Source organism: Phoxinus phoxinus (genome assembly GCF_949152265.1).
Source record: "Phoxinus phoxinus genome assembly, chromosome: 8".
Classification (NCBI taxonomy): Eukaryota; Metazoa; Chordata; class Actinopteri; order Cypriniformes; family Leuciscidae; genus Phoxinus; species Phoxinus phoxinus.
Genome location: NC_136883.1, coordinates 37,738,995 through 37,755,607, shown reverse-complemented (window position 1 = coordinate 37,755,607; position 16,613 = coordinate 37,738,995). Strand labels below are relative to the sequence as shown.

The following is a 16,613-nucleotide window of genomic DNA, read 5'->3' as shown; positions in this document are numbered from 1 at the left end:
AGGTTTTGATGATAATTTATTTGTATTAGTGTTATTATTACATTGAGACGCATCTAAATTCTACTGTACAACATATATTTCTGTCAAGTTAATCCGACCTTTTATTTTAACGGGTTGGCGTGAAGACCTTTGAGTTTCTATGTGTTTAAATGCTCATGAAGTGACTTTCAGAGAGGATCTAGAGAGATCTGGAGAGGAAGTTCATGCATTCATGAGCGTCACACATGCTTCTGTCTGTGTGTGTGTGTGTGTGTGTGTGAGGTAAATGAAACTGCGTGTCGTCTGCACCATTCATTCACACAGAACATACAGGATTCGTATTTAAATATTTTTGCAGTTTAATATTCACACACACTTGTCTATATTGCGATTTGATTTCAAGTGTACTGAACTGCTTTTTATTTTTCACCGCGGGCCGCACTCCCAAAACACGGCTATTGATTGAACATTAAATGTTGTTCAGCATGAAATCAGGATATTGCTGTAGATTCCCGGGCCTCGTTTCAAATTCCTTCATTGCATCAGATCATTTGAGAAATATTGTGTAAGTTAGGCCTTTTTGCAATCACTGTAGGAGCCATTTTGAGTTTAGGGTTAATGTCTCTTTAAATGACAATGACGTGCATGTCTCTTTAAATGATAATGACGTGCATGTCTCTTTAAATGATAATGACATGATAATGACGTGCATGTCTCTTTAAATGATAATGACGTGCATGTCTCTTTAAATGATGAGCATAAAAGTGAATATTGCATCCGATGACCCCTTTAAAGTAGTCCATATGCACTGAATATTCACATGCATTGACCTCGCTGTGTTTCAGAACGACCGTGGCGGTCCGAAGGCTCAGCTGCAGAACAGCTGGACCTCGATGATCTACGCCCGCCTGTCCTGTGGGAGAGGCTATGACTTCACTCAGCTGGTAGATGTGGCCACACTACAAACGGACGACGACATCAAAATTTATGCGCTTTTCAGAAACTATTGGTAAGGCAAACACTTCATCTCATGCTTTGCAGTTTAGAGATTATGTGTGAGACGTCACGTCAGCCGGAGCGACTGTGGTTTACACACACTGAGCGACAGCTTTTCTTTGCAGCCCGAATGCTGCGATAGTCGAGACACAACTATTGAAAATCTGGAATCTGAGGAGCAAACAAAACGAAACATTGAGAAAATCTCCTTTAAAGTTGTGCATTTATGTTCACGATTGTGCTGCATTCACTCACAAAAATACATGTTTTATATATTTGCGGTAGGACATTTACTAAATATCTTCATGGAACATGATCTTAATATCCTCATGATTTTTGTCATAAAAGAAAAATGTATAATTTTGACTCATACAGTGTATAGTTGCTATTGCCACAGATATACCCGTGCGGCTCCAGACTGGGTTTGGGATCCAGGGTCACATGTTGTATTGTTATATTTTGTATTGACAAGTCAATTCAATATTTATCATCGTATATTCTGCATAATTGGACGTTTTAAATAAACACTGACAAAAAACTACACAAGTTTTAGTGCTTGATGATATGATGATATATATAACAGTGATATGAGTGATCACATGGGTTTAGAGCTATATTGTGTTTATATAATGCCTGGCTCACACTTTCGGCCGATTTATGCCCGATTATTCCCGAGAATCGGAGAAAAAAATCTTGTCGAGGATCTCGATCGGTTGCGATGTTCGGCGCAGATTATCTGGTAATGTGAGGCGTTCACAGATCGAATCTTGCCCCTCCCGATCCGCTCTAACACAAATCGGGCTCGCCCCGATCATATCAAACATGTTTGTGAGAGAGAGGGGACCGTTTGTTTGTGTGCGTGAGAGAGAGAGGAGAGAGAGAGAGGAGAGAGAGAGAGAGAGAGAGAGAGAGAGAGAGAGTTTCTCAAAATCAAGAATGCAAAGAACGGACTTGTGTTCTTGGGGAGAACGCTCTTGCTAGTTGTTCTAGGAAGAATGAACTCACAAGGTGACGAGCACACAGAACGCTGCTGACAGTTTGAGACGATGTGTTCTTGCTGGTATTGCGCAATAATACCCCCGCACAAACGCCGTCTGCAGAGAGAGAGAGAGAGAGAGAGAGAGAGAGAGAGAGAGAGAGAGAAATAATACCCCCGCACAAACGCCGTCTGCAGAGAGAGAGAGAGAGAGAGAGAGAGAGAGAGATACAGGCTGAGTGACCACGGTCTGGCTGTGGAGAGAGGACGGCACAGGCAGAGATGGCAGCCGCGAGAGCAGAGACTGTGTTCACTGTGCTCTCGGAGAGAGGTGGAGACAGAAGAACACTTCCTCATACACTGTGATCACTATCACAGCATTAGATCGGACTATTTCTCTAGATTCCAACAACTAGAACCAAATTTTATGACATTACCAAATTCAGATAAATTAAATCATATTTTGGGAGAAAACTCTAGCTCAATCACAACAGCAGCAAAGTATGTAACAGCCTGCCACAAACTACGAGAGTCAGCCAGTGGACAAAACTAAAGTCTGAATGTTGGTACAAATGTACAAAAGTGTTTTTATTTTTTATTTTTATTTTTATATATATGAATGTATTCATACATTTGTTTACGGATTCATTTTATTGATCTGTTCATTGCCAATGTAATGGCCAATGCTTTGGCAATACTGTACAAGTCATGCCAATAAAGCTCATTTGAATTTGAATTTGAGAGAGAGAGAGAGAGAGAGAGAGAGAGAGAGAGAGAGAGAAATAATACCCCCGCACAAACGCCGTCTGCAGAGAGAGAGAGAGAGAGAGAGAGAGAGAGAGAGAAATAATACCCCCGCACAAACGCCGTCTGCAGAGAGAGAGAGAGAGAGAGAGAGAGAGAGAGAAATAATACCCCCGCACAAACGCCGTCTGCAGTAGCTACGCAAACATAACGAGAATTATTGACGATAACAGCCAGGCTTTATCGCCCAAGCCTACCCTCAGCTCAAGGGATTACTCTACAACTGTACACTACAATGTAATGTATATTCATAACAATAAAGCAACGCCTGTCTCCTTTCATTCTGCTTCTGTTGTTTGTTTGTGTATACATCACTAGCCAACGGTGGGGAAAAACGCCGGTAAAAGGCAATGGTCTCTTGACTGTGGGGGCTCGCTAGATAACTTAACACCGCAGGTGCTTATGGAGATTCTCACTTCCGAAAACGTTTGAGCACATTTTCGATTCGGCATAAAATTTCGTAAAAATGCCAATATTTTAAATCTACACAGTTGATTTCTCGCATCAAATGTCCTCAGAAGTGAATTTAGTGATGAAAAATAGCGTACGAAATTGTAGAAAAACAACGTTCTGTATCGACCTGCCTCTCCTTCCTCGAAATCCGAAATGAATGCTGGGATATTTCAGCCGTCAAGTTCACACAAGTTACCAACCGATGCATCCTCGGTAGAATGGACGTGTCAAGAACACTTCCGGGATTTTTAACCGTTCTTGCCATAATGCAAACGTGTGTATTGGGACAGTACTTGGGCCACAAAAGATGACGTTTCACAAGAACACAAGTGCAGACAAGAACACAGATTGAGAAAGGCCCAGAGAGAGAGAGAGCGCGCAAACCATTGTTTAACGTACCAGTAGACACATTTCTTCCAAATAGCACCAATTGTATTTTCATTTTACAGCACAGATCTACACTGTAACGTGTGCCAATATCGCTTTTGACCTAGGCAGCCAATATTATAACGGTAAAAATTCTAGCACACTACGATAGTAATAAGGTCAATTAAATTCTTACCTGCATTTCTCGTTTCTCGCTGAAGAACTGACAATCCACGTTGAGCCCGTCTCCCCAACCATTTTCTCATCCACACTCGTTTATTCTTCCGCTTTTGTTTTTTTCTCACAACAAACGATCATTATTGATACAGCAAGTTTTCGTGTTACAGTATCCATTTTGTTTACATCCGCTTTCCCGCTTCCGATCTGCTGCGTAGATCACGTGAGGCGCTTCCTCTGGCACGATAATCTTAGTAACATTTAGTAGTGTGTGATGCGCCGCGATTTTCAAATCTTGTAGTATGAGCATGTTTAAGATTTGAGGGAAGAAAATCTGCAGAGATTCTCCTAAAGTGTGTGTTGCAACCAGATTTAAAAATCCGTTAGGATTTCAAAACTCCTGTAGTGTGACTCACATCAGTGTAACGCTAACATGACTGATGGTGAGTCACATGATCCTGTTGAATCGAGGGTTTGTAACATAAATGTCTGTCATTTAACGCAGTTCCACAAACACTCAGAAACCAAAAGAGAAGTGTGTGAAGTGTGACGCTCTGTGTCTCTATTTACAGGAACATGAGTGCTGTGTGTGTTTATAACATGACTAAAATCAGCACCATCTTCACTTCCTCTCAGTTCAACTCCAGCGGCGTCCCTGCGGATCACCGGCCTGGAGCGGTAAGAACTATGCCGTCACTGGAGCCATGCTGCTTTATTGCTAGTAGAACTATATTATCGCCCAGCTGTAATCTGCTAAATGAGACTATAAGGCATGACGATATTAGGGTATTATAAACATTAACATCTTGAATTTCTGAACAATGTTTATTGTGATAAGCGCTATACAAATACATTTGACTTGTACTGTCAATATTGTATGGAAGCTTGTTTGTTTCCACCACAGAATAAAAAAAAGAAGGTAATTTCGACTTTTTATCTCACAATTGTGTGATATAAAGTTGCAATTGTGTGTTATAAAGTCAGAATTGTGAGATATAAAGTGAGAATGAGATATAAAGTCAGAATTGTGAGATATAAAGTCAGGATTATGAGATATAAAGTCAGAATTGTGAGATATAAAGTCAGGATTATGAGATATAAAGTCAGAATTGTGAGATATAAAGTCAGAATTGTGAGATATAAAGTCAGAATTGTGAGATATAAAGTCAGAATTGTGAGATATAAAGTCAGAATTGTGAGATATAAAGTCAGAATTGTGTTTTATTCTGTGGCGGAAACAAGCTTCCATAATAGTCACTATGGAGCTCAACAACTTCCTTCTTCAGCAACAGAGTGTCATTTATTTTCTGTGTACTTCATTCAGTTTATGAGGGTAATGGATGAACCACACACCTCATAAACTGAATGATGTAAGCCAGTCAGTCTGGGTTTTTATAGCATACATCAGCGCTTCAGTTCTCGATAGAGATTCTGAATGACAGTCTTGAGCCGAATGTTGAGCTCTGATCATGTATCATCTTTCCCATTCCTTCGAACTAACTACTCGTGGTTCTTTTAGTGTGTCGCTAACAGTGCTAGTCTGAGCTCTGAGGTTCTGAAGTTCATGTCGGGCCGTCCCGAGATGAAGGATTGGGTGATGCCAGAGAACGGACCCCTGCTGTTTAGACACCGCCATTACACACACATCCAGGTGGACCGAGCACAACACGACACCGTCCTGCTTCTGTCTCTAGGTACGTGAGTCTGTCACTAAAGATGGGAACCTTTACGATTCCAGGGGCCAGTTGCATAAACTTAGCCACTATGTTAAGACCGTGTCTTAAGAACTAGCAGTTAGACACGAGATAATCAGGGCCCTATTTTAAGGATCTAAGCCGGATTCAACCCATGTGATAATGAGCGGATGAGTTGAATCCGGCGTGTTTGATTAGGGAGACAAAGAAAACGTGCAGTGTTGGGGGTCCTTCAGGAGAGGTTTGGGAAACACGGGTCTAAAGCACAGGGCGCAAGTGCAGTTAGGGTGTGTCCGAATCCAGTTTTGCTAGTTTAACAACGGGACAAATGGTCGGCGCTCCCGGCGCTGGTCTAAAAGTGTCATCTCTATTCTCTTAATGAGTAATGTGTGTGTTTTGTCTATTCTCTTAATGAGTAATGAGTGTGTTTTGGGCATAAGTCTCATCTCTCATTCCCTTTAAATGCCAGTTGCGCTCGCGCCATGGCAGATTCGCTATTTACATGGAGGAATTTGATAGTGGAAAGACCGAACGCGTCTCCAGAGTGCAAACGGATCTGCTCGTGCGCGAGGTTAAAGCTGTGTGTGTGTGTGTGTGTGTGTGTGTGTGTGTGGGTGTGTGTGTGTGTGAGTGAGAGAGGTTAAAGCTGTGTGTGTGTGTGAGGATTCCACCATATCTTTATGTACACAATAATAATCTTTTACATTGTAATCCTTCTCATTTTAATATTTGGCATGTTTGTGTGATGCTGGCATCCCTGTGTGTGTAATAAGTAGAGTGTGTGTGTAATAAGCAGAGTGTTGCGCGTTGTGGAAATTACTAAAAAAATATTGCTTCATTGACTTTAGAGCAGGGTTCAGTTGGTCAACGGCTCAGTCCATTTCTGTTCCTCAAAATAGCAACTCACCAACAACGCTCCTGAACACACACTCGTTCTCAGACCCGCAGCTCAGATGGGCGCAAATGCATTTGCTATTTAAACAACGGAGCGCATAACGTGAAAATGATAACTGCGTCGGGCTGAAACTAGCAAAACACACTTGCGTCGCGCCGGGAGCTGCATTGTGCTTGGTTTATAATAGAGCCCATTGCCTTACTTCTCCAATTCAAATTAGACCGATCTACCTTTTTATGTGACTGGCTTTAAAAAGTAAGGACCTGTTTTGAAAAAAAAGGAAAAAAAGACTAACTTTTAAGACTAGTCCTCAATTATAAATGCGTGCATTGAATGATCCTAAATGTGAACATGCAACAGTTTCTGAAATATTCCTATGAGTGATTTATAAAAGTTCAGAATGCATTCCTCTCTATTAATCACAGCTTATCTTAAAATTCCAGCGCAAATGTGAACAAGCGCATCATTTCCACATACAGAACTCCCACAAATATATCGTTATGGTTCAGAAGAAGTACGCCTTAAGACCTTCTCATAATGTCGGATTATTTTAATTATTGGTACAAGAGTGGAAAAGTCTTTAAGTTCATAAGTGGACAGCATTGCTGAGTATTTTCTGCTTAAAACTGCAGTGAACCAAAGAAAGTCTCAAAAACACGGTTTGAAATCGCTGGTGTTTCTGACGTCACACACTACCTTGTAACCAATCAGATCAACGTGTGAGCAATCAGCTCACTCGATGAGTGAGTGGAGGCGGGGCTCATTTGCAAATTCATAGAACCGCGAATACTAAATGAGGCAAGGCTGTCGAGTTACAGTCAAGATATTTTAAAGCATAAAGATTTTTTTTTTCCAAGGAAAAAACGCTTAAATATGTAATTTTGATGATCAAAGATGAGTTTTAAGGGATGCAATTATTGGCTACAGGCGGACTTTAAGATGATTTGGCTCATCATGAGTCATTATTCTTGCCACGGTTTATCTTTATGAGTTGCTTCTTGTTGAACATCCTGCTCCGTGTCACCTTAGAGAAGATAAAGGGTGTAAATGCAGTTTCATCATTCATGTTGATTTAAACTCATATCAGTTTCACATTAAATGACCAGCTGCTACAGGAAAAGGCATGGACATGTAATTGCTAGAAAAATGTAATGAATCATTGAAAATGTTGTGTTAGTCAGAAGACTGAGGCTGAATGAATGATAAGTGTGTGAGGAGTGTAGTATGACTCAAAGTGAGGTGTCTAACTAGGGGTTTTATTGAGGTTATGCATCGATGTCACTTTACCACCGGATCTCCCTCTCTCAGCCACACTGGATTTAATAGAGCAAACTGAGAAAACACGCGTAAAACAAACTATTATCAGTTTAAACCGAAGGTTGGACTCGATATAGTGTTCATTACAACTTCCTAAAGATCCAGTGATCATGGATATTGACATGCGGCAGGAATCGTGTTTCCTCACATTTATATGAGCCGGATTTCCACGCCGGGGAAATACATAAAGCCAATATACCTGTGAACACCTTATATAAACACAATATAGCTCTAAACCCATGTGATCACTCATATCACTGTTATATATATCATCATATCGTCCAGCACTAAAACTTGTGTAGTTTTTTGTCTGTTTATTTAAAACGTCCAATTACGCAGAATATACGATGGTAAATATTGATGATTTTACAATACAATATATAACTATACAATATATAGGGTGTGATTTTACCCCTAAATTCAGCAAATTGACACAAAAAAATAGAAAATCCAGCTTTCTCTGCCTGGAGTCGTTGTTTCGGTGAATTACAGCGATCATTTGCTTCTCTGTTCTGTTGTTTTCAGCAGTCTGTAAAAACATACCTCAGATTTCTTGTCAAATCTATTTATACAGTCGATCTCAAAGCTCTTTCCCGGTTTAGATGCGTTTTGTCTGTTTTTCAAGGCATTCACGCTGTAAACAAATGCTGTCGCTCAGTGTGTGTAACCAGTCACATCATTAGGCATCACGAAGGCCGTTACAAACGTGATGCTTCAATATATGGTCAAAATCAAAGTCTCATATGTCAGTGCCTCCAGAAAAACATGATTATGCGATCGCATGATTCAATGCATAATCAGCCAAAGTCCGCATATTTATGTGGGGGGCGCATTTTTTAACATACGCCGCACTTTGCAGATTTCTGCGCGCAAAATACGCGGGCTCGCGCATTTTTTTTGCAAAAAGTCACATATATCTTAGCAGAAAGTTGAAATATTTTGCGTTTTAATCACACAAGCGCAGCCATTTGCCCTGTTGCCATGGGAACGTTATGAAGTGACGTAATTGCGCGGCATCATTGAAAAGTTGCAAACCCCGTAATGCTGATGAAACCATGATGAAGCTCGCAAATCATTCTCATTTGCCAACAAATATAAGCGCAAAAGACCGCGCAAAGCAGTTTCCCAGTGCGTCACATGACAGTGGGGGCAAATTATTGTGTACTCCGTGCAACTGTGTGTCGGACCACAGGCGGAAGTCGACGCTGGACAACCACTTCACCACTTTTACAGAAGTTGTAGCATATTCATTTTGTAAAGCTACAGAACTTGTTCGACTCATCAATGTTTTGTAAGTTTGAGTGTGTTTATTAAGGTCTGAAATAAAACAAGATGAGAACTTAAATATTCCCAGCACTTTATGTGAGGTAGTGTGCTTGCTTATCATAGGAAGTAATAAGATATTACTCTTTACATTAAAGTAGTAGCCTAGTGAATAAGGTGTTACCGCAGTCATTGCAAGTTCCCGCAATTTCATCGCATAAAAATCCTGCATATTCCAACGGATCGCAACATATAAAATGTGGAGTCGGGTATCTCGAATCCTTCCCATATAGAGATGTTTGTATGACGTGCATGTGACAGACCGGTTAGTTATATGTCCTGTTGTTATATCAAAAGTGTTCTTATTTTCTCACAGAAAGTGGAGGTGTCCATAAAGTCCTGGAAAAGTCTGTTTTTGTGATTGCGGAGTATCTGCCGTTTGCACACGGGACACACATCACCGGCATGCTTCTGGACGCTTCTGAGGTACGACACACACAATATCCACTTCCACATGATGACATAAGCACCTAAATGCATGCTAGAGTAGAAGAAGATGAGAATGATGACAGTCTCCGACATCATGGGATGCACGATCTGATCAAATGTATATTTTTGATCTGAACAAAATGTTATTCAGTGGATTGTTATTATACTGTATATATGATGTGCGAACATCCAATGCTTTAAAATATACAGTTATTTATGTTGTTTAATTTTGCCTTTTAATTACTCTGAAGATGTAGATTCTAGGGATGCACGATATATCGGTATCAGCCGATATATGCTATTTTTTTATGTTATCGTTATCATATTTATAAATAATGGATAATTTCCTTCAGCTGAGACTCTTCAGATGCGCACTGTTCAACATGATGGTATTAAATTGACAGTTCGCAAAGACCCGCCCCCCTTAGTTACTGTCGCTATGTCCAACAAGCCACGCCGCTCTCACACACACACCATATTCTCATGCAGTGAAAAACACATCGTGGAGCAGAGAGACACTGAACACACACTGACAGACACAGACCAGGTTACTTTTGATATTAAACATATTAAACAAAGTCTCACCTTTCAAATTTGGTCATTTTTAAAAAGAAATTTAAACAATAAATGCCATTTTGTGGCTCTTTAATGTGTGTGTCAGATCGCTGTGTATCTCAGTTAAAGCCGCTCGTGAACCGATCATCTCTTCCTTCTAGTTCATTTATCGCATCAAATAAACAGGAATGAACATCAGAAGGAATGTTGTTTTTCCCGCGGAAAGGCGTCAGTACACTCCGCTTCTCAAGCTCAAATCCTCCAGCGTTAATCTACTAACTCTCCTGGTGGCTTTGGCGGACAAAATGGCGGATGGCGAAGTATGATTGGTCAGATCACCTGTCAATCAAGCTCTCTGCGAAGGGTCAATTGCTTGAAATATGATTGGAATAACTTCAAACTACATAAAATTATCATGAGAACATTATACTTGTGTTTTGGCTTTTAATGGGGAGACTTTTTGTAATCAGGCTCTTAAAATGATCAAATCTGGATTTAGATTTATCGGCCAATATATCGGTAATCGGCTTTTAAAGGGCACCTATTATGACATTTAAAATGTTCCTAATATTGTTGTGGGAGTCCCCAACAACAGTTTTACATGCATGCAATGACAAAAAACACTTTTGTTTTCGTATAATATGCATTTATTTTTACCTGATTTGCTCACCGACTCCCAAATGAATCGTTCAACGACTCATTTTTCAAACCCCTCCTTTGCGCGACGCTAATCTGCGTTGATTGGTCAGATGACCCAGCAGTGTTTACAGAGATAATACTTATTTTTAACACGGAGTACAATGATGCTTTTATCAATTAAATTGTGTTATAATAATGATTATAGTCCACTGCTTTATAGTTTGTAGTAAAAAACGAAAAATAAGATAAAGAATTTAATGTTATGTTAGCGAGCATAGCCCAGAGTTCATATTGTAAAAGCACAATCAGTCTTTGTTTGCGTTAGCCCGATGCATAAACATAACGTTTTTACACACAAAAAATGCAGATTTACGTTACTACGAGGTATTACTCTATTCTTTAGACAACTCCGAAAACAACGACAAACACTTCACATCTCAATACAATTGCCATTGAAGACCTAGAAGCTAAACGGTGCTTACACAACAAACAAAATAATTATTAAGCATGCTACATAAAATATAAAAGCAAAAATTATTAATAACACTTACAGGTTGTGATACGGAGGAGGAAGCTGATGCAAATACACTTGGAACTGAACCTTCCTTCAATATCAACCGGCTCGCGAATCCAAGTTTGATTGCATTTAAAGCAATCGTCTTCAAAATGACGCGAACAAAGCACAAGGCTCGGACTATACTTCTGTGGTATAGTGAATTGTAGCCACTTAGTCTTCAAATGCTCCTCCTTGGGCAGATTAAAAAAGTTGTCTTTTGTGTCGCACTTCAGAACACAGCGTCTCGTCGCCATGATATTTTCCCCTGGCCTTGGAGCGCAATAATAAGTGGGCGTATCGTATTCAAATAACTTGACAAGTTGACGTCATCTAGTCAGAGAAAAAGCTTCGGTCTTCTAACGATTCATAAAAATGACTCAGAGTCGACTCTTACTTTTGAAAGACAATAACTTTATATACGGTGCACTTTCATATTTCAAACTTTGCAGGATGTTTTTGTTCACTTAGATCTATGTTACACACTACATGAAAGGTAAATTTCAAAATTCCATAATAGGTGCCCTTTAAATATAATGAATGATCAGTTATCGGCCAAAATGTCCGTATTTTGCATCTCTAGTAGACTCCTGAAGCGTGGTCATTTGTTAGTTTCTTAATTTGGTTCTTTAGAATCTATGATCGATCTTCATTCTTTTTAATCTCATAAATGTATCATTAGCGCTACTAATGTATCCGGTGTTTAATTTCTCAGAAGCGTCTGTTGGTGAGTTCCAGTGACGAGGTTGTTCAGATTGACCTGCAGGCGTGTGGTGTGTACGGAGATGAGTGCAGCGAGTGCCTGCTATCTCAAGACCCCTACTGCGCTTGGAGCGGTATTCACTGCACCGCCACTGCAGAGTAAGCCACACACACACACACACACACACACACACACACACACACACACACACACACACACACACACACACACACACACGCTTCCTTTCTGATAACAGATACTTTTAGCATTAGCCACAAACTTAAAGCCCTGTTAATAAAACTCATAGTAGCTCATGCACTCGTTCTTGACACACACGCTCTTGAGACATGCATGTGTGCACATGCTCCAGAACACACACTCACATACACACATTCTTGAGACATAAATGTGTGCACATGCTCCAGAACACACACACACACACACACACACACACACACACTTCCTTCCTGAGAACAGATACTTTTAGCATTAGCCACAAACTTAAAGCCCCATTAATAAAGCTTGTAGTAGTCTGTTAGTATATTGAAAGAAATGATTCTAGAGTGTTCTGGGTTGGTTGTGCGGTGTTTTATACTGGTTTGAGTCTCTCTGATCAGCAGTTACACACTCAAGTTTCAACCTTAGTGTTTGAGGTTTGTTAAAATCATTATGAGCACTAGTAGTAATGATGCCAGACTTGCAGTGTGCACATCCAGTGACACTGAATCATTCTTAAACCACATTATAACCACTGACAAAACTAACAACTCAACCACATCATACATATTTTCATATATTTACACTCATTTCCATATATATATACACCACTGAAACACAACTCCCCCCACACACACACACACACACACTGCATCATTCAAATCTATGCATATAAAAATGTAATGAAAGTAACAGTGATGTGTCTGGTTTTCCACAGGGGCCGAGGCAAAGACCCCCACGATTGCAGTAAGTCTGGCTCTGGGTTTTTTCCTCTGTGTGATTGGTCCCGAATGACATTTGCGGTGCTGACTATGAGTGGCTTTCAAAAGAACTCAACCCACCTAGGGTTCGTTACTGTGGTCTACATCACAGCTAAACCAATTTTTATGCTAATCATCAGGGCTGGGTATCGATTATTCAGTTGTTCCGATTTGATTCTGATTCACAAACAAAATTATGAATGAATAAAATTATGTTTCCTTATATTGTAATAAGGTTAAAGGAGAACTCCGGTCAATTTTAACATTGAGCTCAATCGACTACTTTGGACTTCGACCGAAAACAGGAAGTAAATACAGGTCTGTGCGCTTGTTGAATTAACATCATTTTTATTCATATCTTTCACATCTCCTGCAGTCAGATTCACCGTGTTCACTCTGAAGGAATCACTCAACATGGCTGGGCACTTGTATGACACATAAAGGATGATAAGAGAAATAAAAGCAGGTTTAAAATTAGACCCCATTCAAGTCAATAGGATGCAAATTTTAAAAAGAGGATAACACGGTGTAGGGAACACCGATTTTTGTCGTTGTTCTCTGTATTGACAGCACTCCAAATTTACTAAAAATTGAGCTCAATGTTAAAATTGACCGGAGTTCTCCTTTAAGACACCAGCGAAATTTAACAATTCTCGATTTCAATTTTAATACCACAGCTAAAACTACTAATATCAATTTCAAAGATTTATAAAAAAAACAAGTAAACGGTCATTCATTAAAAAAAAAAAGAACAAATAATTAAACTACAAGCAATAGCACAAATACATAAAGACAAAAGAACAAAGAAAATAATCAGTGCTTTAAAGGTTTAATGAAGATATTTAGTACCGTAAATATATAAAACATGTATTTTTGTGAGTGAATGCAGCACAATCGTGAACATAAAATGCAAATGTTTACATTTTTTTGCTCCCTCAGATTCCAGATTTTCAATAGTTGTGTCTCGACCAAATATTGTCCTAATCAGTGTTGGGGAAAGTTACTTTTAACAGTAATGCATTACAATATTGTGTTACTCCCTTAAAAAGTAACTAATTGCATTACTTAGTTACTTTTTTAGAAAAGTAATGCGTTACGTTACTTTTGCGTTACTTTTTTCCCCACCTGGGCTGGGCTTGTTTTTTTATAACACAAAAGTGATATTTTTGGGCAAATGTAAAAACCCTTTCACACGAAAAGTGAAATAATAATCCTCCGGCTGAAGGACATGTGTACCGTAGAGGAAAGCACACAAGCAAACCTTTATATCTATCTATAGTCATTTCTGCTTATTAAACTGAATCATCGAAGGTCAGAAGCAAGTACATTGGTCAATAAAGTGAGATTAAATGCATAAAAATGTATGTTTTATTTAACATATTAAGTTATTGGAGGTTTGCATATATTCTGATTCTGCATTTCACTGATTTTATTCATTATGAGGAATATTTAATATTTTTTTGTGCAAGTGAGATGAGTAAATGCTTACATTTAGTCTAGAACTACAATAAACATCATGTACACACACACACACACACACACACACACACACACAAACAACACCTCTGCACTTTGATTTGTCTCAACATGAGGACAGGAGAGCTGTCAGTCAATAAATGGGAAAACAAAGTAACTTGCGTGAACATTTGAACAAGTAACTCAGATATTTTGTTGTAAATTTAAAAGTAAAAGTAATGCGTTACTTTACTAGTTACTTGAAAAAGTAATCTGATTACGTAACTCAAGTTACTTGTGATGCGTTTCCCCAACACTGGTCCTATCCTAACAAACCATACATCAATGGAGAGATTATTTATTCAGCTTGTAAAAATCTCTATTTCAAAAAATGGACCCATGTGACTGGTTTTGTGGTCCAGGGTCACATATTATGAAACGATTAATCAAAAAATAGATTTGGGAAACCCTGCATTCGAGTCGGACATACTAACACCACGATAATGAGTCAAATAAAACATTTAGTTAAAACTATTTCTGCTTTTGGTATTAAATGAACTACATTTATAATCGACAAGCTTCATTCATCATCTCAGAATGATGAATATTATCTCTGAACCTGTGGTGCATTCTGGGATTGCCAGCTCAAAGGATTTAGTAAAAGAGTTAAATGTTTTCAGAAATATCCATTTATGTGAATTCAGCACATAGTAACATCACATGACCGTCTGTTTCCACAGAGATGCCTTCAGCCGAACCGTCAAGGACTGAATCTAGAGCTGAGTCAGTGATCTATGTCCCGCCGTCCTCTAGTCACTTCCTGCTTTGCCCGATGACATCACATCACGCCACGTACCACTGGCTCCACGGGCACCGGCGTGAGGAGTGTGTTCGTTCGGATCAGGGCTGTTTGTATCTCATCGAACGCATGAACGAGACTCACGAAGGGTCGTACACATGCTTGTCTTCAGAGAACGTCTATAACAGGACCGTCGCCCATTACGAGCTTAGCTTGAGCCGGTCAAACGCTCACCGTCTCACTCCTGTAGTGTTACTTCTGCTCATGGTGATGTCACTTCCTGTTTTAGACTTTTGAAAGTATTATCTGACCCTGAAGTTCAAGGGCGGGTCCGAATACCATTTTTTGAGCTTTGAAGCTTCGGTAGTAATGAACTTTGAATATTCGAAGCTTAAATAAAATGTAATAAATAAAAACGAAATTAATATAGAAAAACGAAATTTAAATGAATAAAAACGAAATTTAAATGAATAAAAACGAAATTCAAATAAAAACTAAATTTAAATAAAAACGAAATTTAAATAAAAACGAAATTTAAATATTTAAATTTTGTTTTTATTTATTTAAATTTCGTTTTTATTTATTTAAATTTCGTTTTTATTTATTTAAATTTAAATATAGAAAAACGAAATTTAAATAAATAAAAACGAAATTTAAATAAATATTGCATTGTGGTGGAAAGGAGAATCGTTGCCGCTGTAAGATAGTACCTACTTTTTCGTATTATATTCCGTTTTGTGATACCCAACAACATAAAATATAATGGATAACAGTTTAAATGTTTATTACCAACAAGCAAATTGCACAAATTCGTTGAAAAATGAACCCTGCAACACGGCCTTTAAGTATTATATTTCACCAGATTTTATAGTGTACAACATATACAAGCGTGAATGAGAACCGTTTCAAGGGGGATGCCAGGTGTGCAAAAAAGAATATTCGAATGTCAAATTTTCAAATCGAAGACCAACCCACCGAACGAATATTAGGGTCCAGCCCTATAAAGTTCCTGTCAAATCGGGTCACCTTTATTTCTAAAGCGCTTTATACAATAGAGAGAGTTTCAAAGCTGATAAACGGGAATACAATGATCAGTGATGCAAGTCAGACAAGTGCCATTGTTCAGCTGAAAAATTATCCATATGCTGGTTAATATTGATTATTATTGCCAGAGCCTTTTCTATTCTTACATTTTGATGAAAGATTATACAGATTTTGGTATTTACAATAATTTGCACTGATGAATCACTCATGTGACCTGGACTTTTATAAGTGAAAAGGGTATACTCCCAATATTTACAGTAGGCCTATATGAAATGTGCAATATCATAAGAATCTAGTTAATCATCAGTCATTAGAGTATATAAACACACGAGGTGTGGGAGAGGATGTGGAGAGATTATATATTGTTGTTGTTTTCATGATCAGCAGTGTTTAGTCATGTGATCTAGTCAAACATTCAGACACAAACTCAATTTATGTTCCTCTTGATCTTAAAAACACTTTTTATCTAAACGAGGTAC

At 38.8% G+C, this 16,613-nt stretch overlaps 1 protein-coding gene across 2 annotated transcripts in view; it reads left to right on the top strand.

Moving 5' to 3' along the window:
- The window catches only part of LOC307002510 (semaphorin-7A), a 37,235-nt gene extending 21,660 nt beyond the window's left edge, over positions 1–15,575 (top strand). For both annotated transcript variants that reach the window (XM_079620186.1, XM_079620187.1), the window contains 7 exons: positions 825–988; positions 4,324–4,429; positions 5,271–5,445; positions 9,297–9,406; positions 11,872–12,017; positions 12,794–12,822; positions 15,032–15,575. In XM_079620186.1, coding sequence (XP_079476312.1) covers positions 825–988; positions 4,324–4,429; positions 5,271–5,445; positions 9,297–9,406; positions 11,872–12,017; positions 12,794–12,822; positions 15,032–15,387 — 1,086 coding nt within the window. In that variant the 3' untranslated portion in view covers positions 15,388–15,575. The remainder of the gene's footprint in view (positions 1–824; positions 989–4,323; positions 4,430–5,270; positions 5,446–9,296; positions 9,407–11,871; positions 12,018–12,793; positions 12,823–15,031) is intronic.
- The last annotated feature ends 1,038 nt before the right edge of the window (positions 15,576–16,613 follow it).